The following is a 15,872-nucleotide window of genomic DNA, read 5'->3' as shown; positions in this document are numbered from 1 at the left end:
CTGAAGCATATTTAACCCAAGGTATGACTGTCTCATCTGTCTCCTGAGAAATCTCTATGTGGGACAAGAAGCTACAGTTAGAACTGGATATGGAACAACTGACTGGTTCAAAATTGGGAAAGGAGTACGACAAGGCTGCATTTTGTCTCCCTGCTTATTTAACTTATATGCAGAATTCATCATGCGAAAGGCTGGGCTGGATGAATCCCTAGCCGGAATTAAGATTGCCGGAAGAAATATCAACAACCTCAGATATGCAGATGACACAACCTTGATGGCAGAAAGTGAGGAGGAATTAAAGAACCTTTTATTGAGGGTGAAAGAGGAGAGTGCAAAATATGGTCTGAAGCTCAACATCAAAAAAACGAAGATCATGGCTACTGGTCCCATCACCTCCTGGCAAATAGAAGGGGAAGAAATGGAGGCAGTGAGAGATTTTACTTTCTTGGGCTCCATGATCACTGCAGATGGTGACAGCAGCCACGAAATTAAAAGACACCTGCTTCTTGGGAGAAGGGCAATGACAGGCCTAGACAGCATCTTGAGAAGTAGAGACATCACCTTGCCAACAAAGGTCCGTATAGTTATAGCTATGGTTTTCCCAGTAGTGATGTATGGAAGTGAGAGCTGGACCATAAAGAAGGCTGATTGCCGAAGAATTGATGCTTTTGAATTATGGTGCTGGAGGAGACTCTTGAGAGTCCCATGGACTGCAAGAAGATCAAACCTCTCCATTCTGAAGGAAATCAGCCCTGAGTGCTCACTGGAAGGACAGATTGTGAAGCTGAGGCTCCAGTACTTTGGCCACCTCATGAGAAGAGAAGACTCCCTGGAGAAGACCCTGATGTTGGGAAAGATGGAGGGCACAAGGAGAAGGGGGCGACAGAGGACAAGATGGTTGGATAGTGTTTTCGAGGTTACCAGCATGAGTCTGACCAAGCTGCGGGGGGCAGTGGAGGACAGGAGTGCCTGGCGTTCTCTGGTCCATGGGGTCACGAAGAGTCGGACACGACTAAACGACTAAACAACATGACTGTATAGCATGCATATAAAGCACTTTATCTTTACAAATGTAGCTGAGTCCTAGGATTTTTTTTAACTGGACTGTACATTGTTCAAGCAGTGTTGTTGGTTTTTTTTTTTCACCTACTCTGTACTGGATTTGGAGGTGGTGGTATTTAGGGGTTTATTTGGTTACATGGTTGCATTAGTCACATAGTTGGCAGGAAGGTGTGGGAAAGCTTACAGTTAAGTTAGGTAACAGCTGAACACTCTGAGGCACCTTTGGAGGCAAAGGGCATTTCTGGAAGCCAGCTGCTCTGGGTTGTGGGGACTTTAGCCTGCATATGGGATGTTCTCAATTTCTTTGGCATACATTTTAATGCAAAACTCCCTATTTGCACTTCATGCAACAAAATTGGATACAAAAAGCATCTAGCCTTCAAAATCCACACTTTTCTGAATTTTGTGATGCAGTTCTCTACCCAAATAATATGTAGCCAAATATGTGCATATGTGTCTATTGGGGGGGGGGAGTCTAATAACATATGTATTAGTGAAAATAATAGATAAAATTGCATTATATTTGGGGGGGAATTCTTGCAAAAATGTGTTAATCTGGAGAAATTTTCACTAAAATGCTGAAATGGGAACACACACACACACAGAGAGATGTGGAATAGTTCCAAGATTTAGAACCTCAAAGCCAAAGTGAGAGCATTTGGGTCAAAATTAAGGGAGAGAAGAATAACAGTGACCTCATTGTGGGAGTTTACTATAGATCCCCAAGCCAAACGGAGGACATAGATGATGCCTTCCTGGAACAGATGGCCAAGCATGCAAAAGGAAGGGAGATAGTAGTTATGGGGGACTTCAATTACCCGGATATTTGTTGGATGTCAAACTCAGCCAAGAGCATAAGGTCAGATTCCTCACTGGCCTTGCAGACAACTTCATTGTCCAGAAAGTGGGAGAAGCAACAAGAGGAACAGCCATTTTAGATCTGGTCCTAACCAATGTGGATGACCTGGTTAGTGGGGTAGAAGTGGAAGGATCATTAGGCGCGAGTGATCATGCTCTTCTGAAGTTTACTATACAGCGGAAAGAAGCAGCCAAGCATACTAGGACTCAATTTCTTGACTTTAAGAAAACCGACTTCATAAAACTTAGGGAAGTGCTGGGTGAGATCCCATGGACAGTAATACTAAAAGGAAAGGGAGTTCATGATGGCTGGGAGTTTGTTAAGAGGGAGATAGTAAAAGCACAACTTCAGGCAATACCAATGAGACGGAAACATGGAAGGTGCCTAAAGAAGCCAGGGTGGCTATCTAAAGAACTTTTAACTGAGTTAAGATTAAAAAAGGATGTGTACAAAAAATGGAAAAGGGGGGAAACCACCAAAGAGGAATTCAAACAAATAGCCAGCATGTGTAGACACAAAGTCAGAAAAGCTAAAGCACAGAATGAACTCAGGCTTGGTGGAGAGGTTAAAAGCAACAAAAAAGGCTTTTATGGGTATGTTCGTAGCAAAAGGAAGAACAAAGAAACAGTGGGGTCACTCAGAGGAGAAGATGGTGAAATGCAAACAGGGGACACAGAAAGGGCTGAACTCCTCAATGCCTTCTTTGCCTCAGTCTTCTCCGATAAAGAAAACAATGCCCGACCTGAAGAATCTGGAGCAAATGATTCAGCAGAGGAAACACAGCCCAGAATAACTAAGGAGATAGTACAAGAATACTTGGCTAGTTTAGATGTATTCAAGTCTCCAGGGCCAGATGAACTGCATCCAAGAGTATTAAAAGAACTGGCAGATGTGATCTCAGAACCACTGGCAGTCATCTTTGAGAATTCCTGGAGAACAGGCGAAGTCCCGGCAGACTGGAGGAGGGCAAATGTTGTCCCTATTTTCAAAAAGGGGAAAAGAGAGGACCCAAATAATTACTGCCCAGTCAGTCTGACATCAATACCAGGGAAGATTCTGGAGCAGATCATTAAGCAAACAGCCTGTGAGCACCTAGAAAGGAATGCTGTGATCACCAATAGTCAGCATGGATTTCTGAAAAATAAGTCATGTCAGACTAACCTGATATCGTTTTTTGACAGAATTACAACCCTGGTAGATGAAGGGAATGCAGTGGATGTAGCCTACCTTGATTTCAGCAAGGCATTTGACAAGGTGCCCCATGATATTCTTGTAAAGAAGCTGGTAAAATGCGGTCTTGACTATGCTACCACTCAGTGGATTTGTAACTGGCTGACTGACCGAACCCAAAGGGTGCTCATCAATGGTTCCTCTTCATCCTGGAGAAGAGTGACTAGTGGGGTGCCACAGGGTTCTGTCCTGGGCCCGGTCTTATTCAACATCTTTATCAACGACTTGGATGATGGACTCAAGGGCATCCTGATCAAATTTGCAGATGACACCAAACTGGGAGGGGTGGCTAACACCCCAGAGGACAGGATCACACTTCAAAACGACCTTGACAGATTAGAGAACTGGGCCAAAACAAACAAGATGAATTTTAACAGGGAGAAATGTAAAGTATTGCACTTGGGCAAAAAAAATGAGAGGCACAAATACAAGATGGGTGACACCTGGCTTGAGAGCAGTACATGTGAAAAGGATCTAGGAGTCTTGTTTGACCACAAACTTGACATGAGCCAACAGTGTTACGCGGCAGCTAAAAAAGCCAATGCAATTCTGGGCTGCATCAATAGGAGTATTGCATCTAGATCAAGGGAAGTAATAGTGCCACTGTATTCTGCTCTGGTCAGACCTCACCTGGAGTACTGTGTCCAGTTCTGGGCACCACAGTTCAAGAAGGACACTGACAAACTGGAATGTGTCCAGAGGAGGGCAACCAAAATGGTCAAAGGCCTGGAAATGATGCCTTATGAGGAACGGCTAAGGGAGCTGGGCATGTTTAGCCTGGAGAAGAGGAGGTTAAGGGGTGATATGATAGCCATGTTCAAATATATAAAAGGATGTCACATAGAGGAGGGAGAAAGGTTGTTTTCTGCTGCTCCAGAGAAGTGGACACGGAGCAATGGATCCAAACTACAAGAAAGATGATTCCACCTAAACATTAGGAAGAACTTCCTGACAGTAAGAGCTGTTCGACAGTGGAATTTGCTGCCAGGGAGTGTGGTGGAGTCTCCTTCTTTGGAGGTCTTTAAGCAGAGGCTTGACAACCATATGTCAGGAGTGCTCTGATGGTGTTTCCTGCTTGGCAGGGGGTTGGACTTGATGGCCCTTGTGGTCTCTTCCAACTCTATGATTCTATGATTCTATGAGTTGATAACTAGATTATGATGAGAAAAATTAGAATCAGAAAAACCAAAATGGAGAGATGGTGGCTAAAATGACTTTGAAGTTACATCAATGAGTTATTTATAGCTTCACTGATCAACTTCATGCTGTGTCTCCACCAGATTCCATGCTTTGTTAGAACCTTGTACATAGACCATAGAAAAAACATGCTGCATTTCTAGTAATGCCATTCCTAGCTTGCTAGGACATGGCGCTCCCATTGAACCAATGTGTTGATGTTCCAAATCCAGTTTTATTACTAGTATGACCCCATGGCAACTGAAATAAAAATGATCTTCCATAGGAGGCAAGGCTAAAGCATTTGGATTTTTTTAGTTGTGAAGGAAGATGAGTGAGGAAACCATGATAGATGCATACAATTTGTATACATATGCAATATGTAGGAAGTGAACAAAGAGATTCCCCCTCCATCTTTCATAACACTAGTATTTATTGTTACTGAATATGAATGGCAGTAGATTCAGGACAGACTTCTCTGTGGAGCCCATGCCTAAGAATTAATATATTTAATTCAGTGTTATTCAGTGTGGTGCTTGTGTGGCTTTAAAAGGTGATTGACAAATTCTTAGACTGACAAATTTCTCATTGGCTTTGATAACTAATTGGAGCCTTCATCTTCCAGGGAAGTATGCAACCAAATATCAGTTGTCACAGGGCATCAACAGAAGCATGTGAGAAAGAGGATGCTGAATTAGTGGATCTTTACTCTGATCCAGCAGGGCTCTTCATATGTTCTCATGATCCCATCCTCAGCAGTTATTTAACCTCATTGGGATCAGAACATAAATCTTGATCGCTTGCAGACATTGGCACTCGCCCAAAAGGAATAATTAGCATTTGCTTAATTAAATATTTTTCCATTACAAATATCTTCTGAACTATGCTTAAAAGTTATTCACAGATGGCTTTTTTTCTGAGTGACAAGATTAATAAGTTCTTGGCCTATGGAAACTTTGTAAAGACATGTTAACGATTCTCCCACCACCGCCTCCAATGGTGAATAGACTTTCTGTTACTGTTACAGATGGATGCAGATGGTGAAGATAAAAAGCTACGCACACGTTCAAGAGGAACCAAGGGTGAGTTAGAAGACCCCTTCTACGACCCTGTGCCCATCACACCATGAAATGTAAATTTCTGCACATGGTCCCAAATGTGTCATCAGCGAGTCTACACCTTCCTGAGGGCTCATTTTAAATCAAGCCAGAACACCAACTGCAGAGATTAGGAAGTGAAATGTTATTTAGATGTGTGGGAGAGTAGAGGTGGAAAGAAAATCTCACAAATGTACAATCATTTCACAGAGATAATCTAAAAATCTAACTAATGCTGTTGGATAGGTTGATGGAAAATGGCCTTGAACATGCAGACGGTGATTTTAATAGGTATTGTCTCCCAAACGAGAATCATCCTCTTCCAATTATATGTAAACTGTGGTAAACCATGGGAATACATTTTACTGTTTTGTCTGCTTCTTGTTGAATCAAATCTGCTATTGGCAAGTTGAAAAACAAAAACAAAAAAACCTTAGCAATATAAAGTTGGATCTGCTTCCATCCCAAAACACTGCAATGTCCCTAATGTTTTTGTATTTATCTGTTCAAATGTACGATAAAAAAGTTAAACTTTCGGTTTTTCTCTCATTGGGTAAAGAACAGATGGCAATGTAATATTGAGATTAAAAGGCCCCTTAATGATCTAAACATCTGGAAAACATGATTGACTAGTCATACAACCCCTTAAGGAAAATAACTTTTTATTATAATTGGTAATGCTTTTTGTGACCCTTGATTGTGAGTGGGAAATGGGCATATGTAAAATAAAATAGAGATATTTTACCTCCAGTTGAAGCAGATTTTACTTATGAAGTTGTAGCTAAACTTAAATGACTAGATGTAATGCTAACAAGTCTAATTTGCCAGTGCAATTAATTAACCACATATGCCCTAAGGGTGTTTTTACACATGACTCTCTAAAGTGCCTTTGAAGTATCTATTTACTTATGCCCTGTATGAATGTTGCTAATGCAGTATAGATGAGTCCATTTTTAAATCAAGTGTACATCCTAAGCAAATAGTAGCAAAAAATGATTCAACCTTGCGGAAATGCCCTATGAGCAGCACAGAGCTGGAAGAGAATGGGAAGTCAGCTACTCAGATAGCAGAGCCAGATCTGATCTCACAGGCATCCTTGTTATCTGTGTAGTTATGTGGGGGACCAGGAGAGGTTAAAACCAGTGATCTATGTAGACTGCAATGCACAGCCCATTGTTGTCTTGTTCCATGGACACTTGAGGGTCACATGGAAGGTCAAGTCAAGTCTGGTCACAGTAGGCAAAAGGAGGTCAAGTAAGCAAGGTTAGGTCAAGATAGGCAAATCAAGTCACATCAGGCCAAGTTAGGTCAGGGCAGACAAAGTCCCATTGGGGCAAACACTGTTATACAGAGAGCAGGCAAAACAGGACCATAACAGCTTCAAGGGAGCCCTGGCAGCTGAAACTATCCCCTACGAAGGTAACTATAGGTAAAAGTTATCTCAGTAGGCTGACAATATCTATAGTAAAGTTGTCTGTGCTTCTCTAGAAAGGGTGCCTGGGCTGTTAAATGCTATGATTTGCCCACATTCCAACTAGCCATGACTCCTCATAACGTTTTGGGCAAACAAAGAGAAACACTTTGACCATTTAAGACTGTTTAGAACTACTTCACACATTCTTATATGGAAAGCACTTGCCACATAGGAAGTAATGAATAGATAATCACAAAGTGTTCATTTCACTCTGTACAGCAATCTTTACACAAGGGATGATCACAACCTGTATGTGGATGATGTACTAATTTATATACGGCCCTGACTACCATGTACAAATTTTGTTTCTCATTACCCATTATACCAAATCCTACAGTGAAGGCAGGCATGGCATAGCTGGAGCAACTCAGCCCATACTGCTTTCCTTCTAGCTTACTGTTAGGTTGTGAATCACAATCATGATATTGTAAAAAATAAATAAATGGGGGGAGGGGTGTAGGGAAACATTCCTTACTGCATTTGTGGGACCTTACATATGTGTGGGTGTCACATAGAGGGGGTCAGATTTTAATGACCCAACCTTGTGAACTGAGGTGTCCACATTGTACCCATATTGCTGGGAGGGAGCTGATCATGTGGGTCTCAGCACCCCACACCTAGTGGGGTGCCAACTCCATGGCTCCATGGCTGGAAGCTGTAATTCTGCTCACAAGATTGGGTCATTTAAATGTTACCCAAGATACACAGAAGCTGCTTATAGCAAAGTGGCTTGCAGATGGTTATAATGATGGGATCCTTAATTTGGGCTATTTTTCTGTGGCTAATACAATGTATTCAGCAATTCTATTTTTTTAAAAAAAGATTATTGGCTGATTAATCACTGCACCAAAGGATAGCTGGAAGTCTTTATTCAAATAGGGAAAGAACTGCAGTTCAGTGGTAGAGCAGATGCTTTGCAAACAGAAGGTCCCAGGATCAGTCCCTGGATCTCCAGGTGTTTCTGGGAAAGACTTCTGTCTGATACCCTGGGGAGCAGCTTCCAGCATAGACAATAGTGAGTTAGATGTGCCAGTGGTCTGATTCAGTGTATAGCTTGCTATCTTCCTAAATTACAAAACTGAAATAATCTATCTCTGAGATGTTTAAAAATAAATGTATCATAGTTAAAGGTGAGCCAAGATTTTGACACACCCTGAAGGATCAAAAACTTTCCTCCTGAAATACATAACTGTTCAAAATTTGTTTTAGCACAGAGCTGCTTTGCAGATGGCTGTTTTTCAGAGATTATTGAATCTGTTGCTTTTACTCCTATTACTCCTCCTGCCACCAGCCAAAAGCATTCAGATGTTGTATATATTCAACTGCAAGGGAATAAGGGATTTAAATCACCCAATCTCCCTTCACTATCATAAAAAAAAAAATTCCACGGGCCTTTCAATAACAAAAGCCCGAAATGGTGAGGGCAAGATATAGATAGAAAGATAGATAGACATTATTTTAAGAGCCCACCCTGCCTTCCCCTGGCAGCATTTCTATATAGTTCAGTGAGATCAGGATCAATCCCCAAATGAAGTGAGTAATTGCAACAGCATAATGAAGTTACTGCTGCATATCTGAACATTGTAGTGAGCCTCCATTAGATCAAGTCTGCAGGGAGCTACTGACTAACTGGCTGGGTTTCATTTAGCAGTTTCTAATCAGAGTTAATGCATTGCCATACTTTCTTTAAACATTTAAAAGGTGATCTCTCTCATTTAGCAAGCTAGTTAAACATATTTAGGGCTTAAAATGCCTCTCTCTTGCACACACAGGCTTAATAGAGCAACAGGATTTCCCCAGAAGTGGGACAACGGATGTTGCCTGTGCAACATGAGTAATCTTTAGAACCACCTGTTGGCTCTTTCAATATGCTGCATAGCCTTGTGTGGGCAGGTATTTGTAAACACCAGCTTTCCTCATTCCCAAATCAAATTATCACTTAGGAAAAGAAAATGTTCTCACTGCACATCCAATTAAAAAAAGAAGAAGGAAAGGTATAGTGGCTTTTTTTTTTCCTGCTGAAGATCATCTTCCTTGTGTGCTGAGTTGTTTTGGGTTTTTGGTTTTTAACAGATAAGTAACCATGGGAATTGAACATCAACTTTAGCAGTTGCCACGAGCAGCAATAATCCTGTGGTTAGGGAGAAATAAAGAGTCACCTGTGTTCTCCCAGGTTCTCATCTCTCATCAGAAATAGGCAGGTGCACAGAAGTTTAAATGTAAACTGATGCAGTCTTCCCTTCTTTTACCAACAGCACACGTGGATTCGATAGCACAGGAGCTCAGGTAAGATTCACGAAGCTTCAGCTTTGTCACAAGAAGTGCTGTTATATCCCACATTTATTGCATCTCTTACAAACATAGCCAGCACAGATGGTGTGTTCACAGTAATTCAAGTTGTTGTTGTTTTTAAGTGCCTCTAGGCTTTCTAAGGTTCACCAGAAAAATATTGTAACCTATCAAGAGGTTCTTGTATGGGGAAAACTTCACAGAGGTCCAGGTTGGTCAATCTGTGGCCTTCCAGATTGCCAAAGCTGGGCAAGCGCTTACAAGACTTTGAGAAGGAGGCAGGCAGGCTCTCCCTTGACCCCTGTACTCTGTGTGTGGAAATTGGTTGTGCTGCCCTAAATCTGCCTCTGCTTTAGGTAGCACTGGCTGGGGGAGAAGGAATTTATTTAACCTTCAAGTTCTAGCCCAGATAGTTTCAGTGTATGTCTTGAGCTGGATTTGAAGTTGACCTCTCATGTTTTCTTGACCTGTCCTCTGTTATTGTAAGTAGGCAGTTTTGTAAGTAGGCAGCTGAGCATTAAACTGTACACACACACCAGTTCTGTTAACTAGGTGGGCTGGACTACTCCTCTTCTGGTGGCTGCCACTTTAAATTCTTTCTGATTATTGCTATTTTATTATTAAAGATGCCCAGCAGAAGTTAGTGGGGAGAAATATCTCCAGTGGGGGGAGTAGGAGGGGAAGGAGTAGTGCCACAGACCTGGCCTGCTTACAACAGCATTACCACCGTAAACCAGGATAATGTGGAGAAAGGTCAGGGTGGTGGGACCACCAGATTGGCTTTTCCAGTACCACCCTACCCCACCCCACTGCTGCAAATCAAAGTATGCAGCAAGCCTGTTCTACCAAGGAGACTCCCTCTGTGATCAGAGCCCCCAATGAGTGGACAGTGGTGGGACCAAGTAACAGGAATGTGTTGGAAGGCAGTGGAACTAGCATGAGTGTCCAGGTTCTCCCCTCATGAAATAGGAGCGGAGTGAATGCCTATGCAGGGCGTGAAAAGTGTGAAGATCTCACCAGGATTTCATCATTTCAGAGTGTATTGGCTAAACCTTGCAGAGGTTTCTTATCAATAACTAAGTTGTTTCAAATGTTTGCTTATACTATTTGTGGTAAGGATATTCATGTTTTGTGTAGAGCCACCTTTATACAAGGGTATTATGATAATGATGAACATATTCATGGCAAGTGAGTAATGACAGGATTGAATCCTATGAAGGCCCACAATGCTGATCCCATGGTGAAGAGCAGCAGCTGCCTATCACCCTTTCTACAATCAACTAAATAGAAGGAGTGAGGCAGCAGGCCAACAGCACTATCAGTCATGACGAAGGATGCCAATAGTCTTGCAGCAGTAGAATGAACATCTGGCCATACTCCATAGACTTTAGGGCATAGATCACCCTTCGGGGGAATATTTTATCTGAAACAACTGGTGCCTGGGTTCATAGCACAGGGGATTAAATACGTGCTGGTATCATTCTTCATTAATCTGCATTATATCATATTAATATGCGAGGGACCATCATGGTTATGAGACAAGGCCAGCTTGCCCATTCAGTGGAATTGAGTGATATATATTTTTCCGAACTCTACCACTTCAGATTGCAGGTAGTTGGGGAGGATTAAATGATTCAAAATTCCCTATGGGGGGTGGGGTGGGAATGTTCTGTACATACAAAATTAGCATGTTAGGTAGAAACAAAAACTGAACTCCTTCCCCTCAGGTGGTGGTTTTAGGAAATGGGTGCATGATTTTATTATTTATTTCTTTACCACTTGATTGTAATAAAACCTCTAAGCAGTTTACAAGAAATATTTAAATTATCAATAACAATTTAAAACATTTTAAAATTATTGAAATCAACAGTAAAAATATTCAGACACATCAACATCTGCATACCTTGATAGGCTTGCCTAAAGGAAAATGGTTTAAGCAGGCACTGGCGAGAGCTGAGCCAAGATACTTGCCTAATTTTGGAGGTTTCACCACTGGATCATGTTGCTGTGGTTCAGGGAAAGACAAGTCCTTTTTTTGAATGCCACCTATTTGGGCCAAGCAACTGGTGACATGAAATACCAAACCCCATTCGCCACCTGAGAAGTGGGAGGTGGAGATGAGTGGATCTGTCAATTTTTATTTCTCTCTATTATTTTTATAATCTTAATCTCAGTTCTCTACATTTCCACATCAGTTTGCTTTTTTAAAAAAGTCCTCATACAAATTCACGAGTGTTGTTTACTATGAATTTCTCCTAAATATATTTTTGTCTAATATACACATTTTTGTAAAGCAATTTCCCTATTCTAATGCGTTTTTTGGTATGCTGTTTTCCCTAATCAGTGCAATTTTATGGACACTTTACCCCAGTATACGAATTTTTGTACACATTGTTTGACTGTGGAACAGCATTGCATAGTTCACAGAACTGCAAATTTCAAGGATGGCTGTGTTTATGTATTCTTTGGAAAATGCTAATTTGGTAGGTTCGCCTTTAAATGTCAACTGAATCAAATTTATCCCCCATCTCTAGTGAGAGGTGAATTGGGAGGAGGCAGTTATCGCTGCCTTAAATCATTCCAGCAATGGTGCCAACTGTGTGGGCAGCTGATGGGTTGAATGTGGCTATGAGATCAAACAAGTACCCCAAGTAGCATTGAGTGAACTTTCCTAGCTTGATTTGGAGGTGTCCCCCCCCAAAAAAAAGCCCAGTTCCATTTCACACTCCTGATAATCAATGGGGAAATGATGGGGTGTCCCTCAGCCTGTATGGAGGAATTCAGTCTTCAGCCCTCAAAGCACAAGGAATCTTGAAACATAGTCCCCCCCCCCCAAGTGAACATTACAAGCTGGGCAATGTCACATTCTGAGCTGGGTTATTACAGTTTGGCAAATCTGCTCTACTTCCCAGTGGGGAGGAGTTGTGGTGGACCACGTGGCCACCCACTCCCGTACAGGGATGAGGAACGAAGTCCCGCGTCACCCGGAGGTTCCCAGCCATGTCATTCGCCAGCCAGCCAATCTGCTGGCTGGGAGGGGTGCGGCCAGGCCCCATTTAAACTGAGGCGCGAGCCGGAGAGCTTCCTCTTGGCTTGCTTCCTCGATCTCTTCGCACAGTTCCTTGGCTTCACTCTGCGGACTCTTTTCTCAGCTTTCTGCTGTGGCATTGGTTGGTCTTATGATGGGGGAGGGGAGGTGTGGCCATCACCTGCCCCTCCAAGCTTAAGGGTATTCCGTTAAAGGAATCTGGGGGTTTGGATCTGGTCCAAAGCCCGGGGCGGGGCTAGGGCCATGCCACGACCCTGTAGGGAACCCAGGGGGAGCTTGAGTTGGTTTGCATCAACGGGGCTCCTCCTACAGGTGGTTGACCCTTACTGGACTATCTGCGTGACAGGCAGGAGTCAGATATAGTCTGGTAAATTCCAATGCCTAAGCCAATACTGCTCACATTCTGTAGCCAATAAAGTTGTAGCCTAAATTTGCCCAATAATATTAACCTAACATCCGTGTCCTTGTGTCTTATTCATCAACGAGGGGGTGGTCTCGGGGTCTCGACCTGCAACACAATGGCTTTTCACATTTTTGGAGTTGTCACAGGGGGCATTTTAAAGCAGTAAACAGTGTGGTAAATCACATACTTTGGTATTTTACCCTGAAGTTATGTCAGTACAGAGCACTGGTATTTATAATGAGGCTACTCTACATTGCATGCCATTCATGATGTTAATAAAGGATTTATGCTAAAATTCACCTGTCCTTATTACTATATCCTGTATGTCAACCATTCATATCATCATTAATTAAACCAGTTATAAATTTAAACCATTACTGTAATAAACTTTATAGGCCTGCAGTCTTTTGGGATCCTCCCTTGTTTCTTTCTTGTCCATCTTTTAAATCTTTCCTTAATTAGCTATATCTAAAAGCCAGGGATACAGTTTTGATAACATCCAGTAATTCTAATAGCCTTATCTAGTAAAGTGACAATTTGATGACACCCTTTTCTGTTACTGCTAGTAGATAGGAGTTCTGATCTGCAGGATTTTCTGACATGCAGGTTAAGGCACACATGACATGGTAGCCACTTGCCTGCACTGATGGTGTACCACTGCCTTGAGCAAATATGATTGTGTAAGAGGTTGTGGGATCCTCTGAGCACATTGGGTGTTAGTTTGTACATGGGATGTTGGCTGGGTCATGATTAAACTCCAAGTGGGGAAGTTCTATGTTCAGTATCACTGAACATAGGTTTACTGCAGTGGTAGGTCACCATCCATTCCAACTATGGTTGCCATCCATTCATAAATAAATGACCAGAGTTCCACCTTCTGGATTCTTTCCAGAGATTCAGAGGTCTGTACCTCTGAGGCCTCACTTCAGAGTTTTTAATTTAAAAATATGGTCATGGTTTGTTAAGGCTTTGCACATGCCCACACATATATAGTACCTAGACCAACCAAGTAAGTGGGAAGTCTGGATGCAAATAGAGAGTGAAACAGAATTTATGAAACGGGTAAATCATCTTATTTGTTTATGTATGCAAGCATTGAAGACCAAAGCCAGGCTGTACACATGCAATGCAGGCCGAGTCCTTCAGGCCCACGGAGCTCTGGAGCTTCATCTGCATAACAAAAGACAGAGAGGATTCTAAAACCTTCCAATAACACTGTTAGTAGCTGGCAGGCAGCCAATCCATGCTGAGATAGGGCCAGTGTTGTGATTCGCTAATTGCAGCATTAAGGCGACCTATCACAGGCGGTGTGTGTGTTTTGCCTGGGCTGGCTTAAGGTATATATATCCCAGGCAAGTGCCCCTGTTTGTCCTTCTTCTTGTTGTTGTTCCAATAAATCCTTTTTGAGCTGAATCTTGGTCTTGGGTCATGCCTGAACCCACCTACACTTCATTTTTTTAACTAACTTGCATTGCAAAACAAAGGAATCAATAATTTTGAAGTTAACTTTGATGCAGCCAAGACAACAGTGTGCAATTTAATGTACAGTGCTGCCTTTGGGTTTTTTTGTTGTAATAAAATAAGCAGCACCTCATTAGTACAGAATTATCACCAGATTGTAAAAATAGGTTCCAGACATTTTATTTAAAAATTTAATGAATGTTCTTGAGCTATTTTCATAGTAAAATGCCAAACACCCCAAAACCTGGAACAATAAACTAGTAAATACCATTGCCTTGTCCAAAATAATCTCATTGCCCCCCACACCCAAGAAATTACTAGCCCCGGGCCTTCAAGAAGGATAAATGCTCAAATCTCAATAGTCCTCGTGGTATATTATAACTTTTCAGTTGACTTTTTAAAAAAATGGCAGGCTTGTTTTAAAAAGCAGTGACGCAGTTCCTATAGCACCTTGTTTTCAGTGCAGTCTTTAGAATGTTGTGGTAGACGTGCCCTATTGAGTTCAATGAAACTTACTCTCAGGTAAGTGGGGTTAGGATTGCAGCCTAAGGCTTCTTAGCAAACAGTGTGCATTTGTTGTTTGTCCAAAGAGGTTTCATCCCCCCACCATGTTTCACAATGAACTCAACGCACGCATAGATTTCATTATAGCTGCATGCCTTCTCCTGGGTTATTACCAACTTCCTATCATTCTGGCCTTTTTACATGCTTCTTTTTATTTCCTCAGTCATTTCACAGTCGAATCGTTCCTTTTGGTCAGGTGGCCTATAACATTAGTTTACTGTCTGAAACATCTCCAGCCTCAAAGCATAATGACTCAACAGCATTACGCATTCCTCCCCAGCCTCTTAGAAGGACTAATAAATTCTCTTTTCCCAACAAGGCTATACCACCTCCCCTGCTTTCTATGTTATTTATTTTATTTTATTTTAAAAGAAGCTGCCCCTTTGATATTGAAATTCCAGCCTGATTCCAATTACAACATAACATATTTTCTTCTAAGTTATTATATATACCCCTTGTCCTAGCACCATCTCACTTTCTTCTTCGCCAAGCCTTTCATTTGTATGTTTGCACACTTTAATAACCTTCATGCTGCTATTTTGCCCTAAAATTAGTCTTAATCAATCCTGATTTCCCTCTTTTATCTTCATTGCCATCCAACGCTTTATATGTACTCCTTTCATCTCTGTTTGGTCAGCGTGCTTGCCCTGACGTCATACAAGAGTAGATTAAGCTAAACTCCTCCTCAGGACTTCAGTTCGGATGGAGAGAGCATTATTCTTGCTGAGTAGTAGCCTTTCTTCCATCTTGACTACCCCTACTCCAAATCATGTTGTATAGCCCTATTGTACCATAACTGGCCAAACCACTACCTGTATTGCAGGTGTGTGTGGGGGGGGTGGTACTCAGTGGACAACATAAGCTAAAGTAATAGGTGCAAGCCTTGAAGAGGAATTAGTTCTATGTTGCTGGGGATAGTAAATGGATGAATATCAATATTAAAAGATAAAACATAAATACTAGCATTAAACATAGTATTATTAGTAGTAGTAGTAGTACCCTGAGGCTGATTAGTTGACTGACCTAGCAAGAATGATGAGGGACTGATAAAGAGCTCTGGAGGCTTTCAGGCCTGAGATTTCCAAGTCCTAAACCATTGGGTAAGTAGCCAATCAATACATATTAGTGCTTGCAGATGCGTAACATTATAAATTTGGTGCTGGTCTTTTCTTTGACAACATCCCAAGAAATGTTTGTCAACCCAACTC

The 15,872-nt window shown here is 41.8% G+C and overlaps 1 protein-coding gene across 12 annotated transcripts in view; it reads left to right on the top strand.

Moving 5' to 3' along the window:
- The window catches only part of ST18 (ST18 C2H2C-type zinc finger transcription factor), a 195,662-nt gene that overhangs the window by 120,173 nt on the left and 59,617 nt on the right, over positions 1–15,872 (top strand). For all 12 annotated transcript variants that reach the window (XR_013840597.1, XR_013840598.1, XR_013840599.1 and 9 more), the window contains 2 exons: positions 5,355–5,409; positions 9,154–9,184. Coding sequence is in view for 9 of the 12 variants with exons in the window: in XM_079983346.1 (XP_079839472.1) it covers positions 5,355–5,409; positions 9,154–9,184 (86 nt within the window). In the remaining 3 variants the exon portion in view is untranslated. The remainder of the gene's footprint in view (positions 1–5,354; positions 5,410–9,153; positions 9,185–15,872) is intronic.

The sequence above is a fragment of the Podarcis cretensis genome (assembly GCF_951804945.1).
Source record: "Podarcis cretensis genome assembly, chromosome: 7".
NCBI lineage: Eukaryota > Metazoa > Chordata > Lepidosauria > Squamata > Lacertidae > Podarcis > Podarcis cretensis.
The sequence above is the reverse complement of the archived record's forward strand: the minus strand, read 5'-3'. Positions and strand labels throughout refer to the sequence as shown.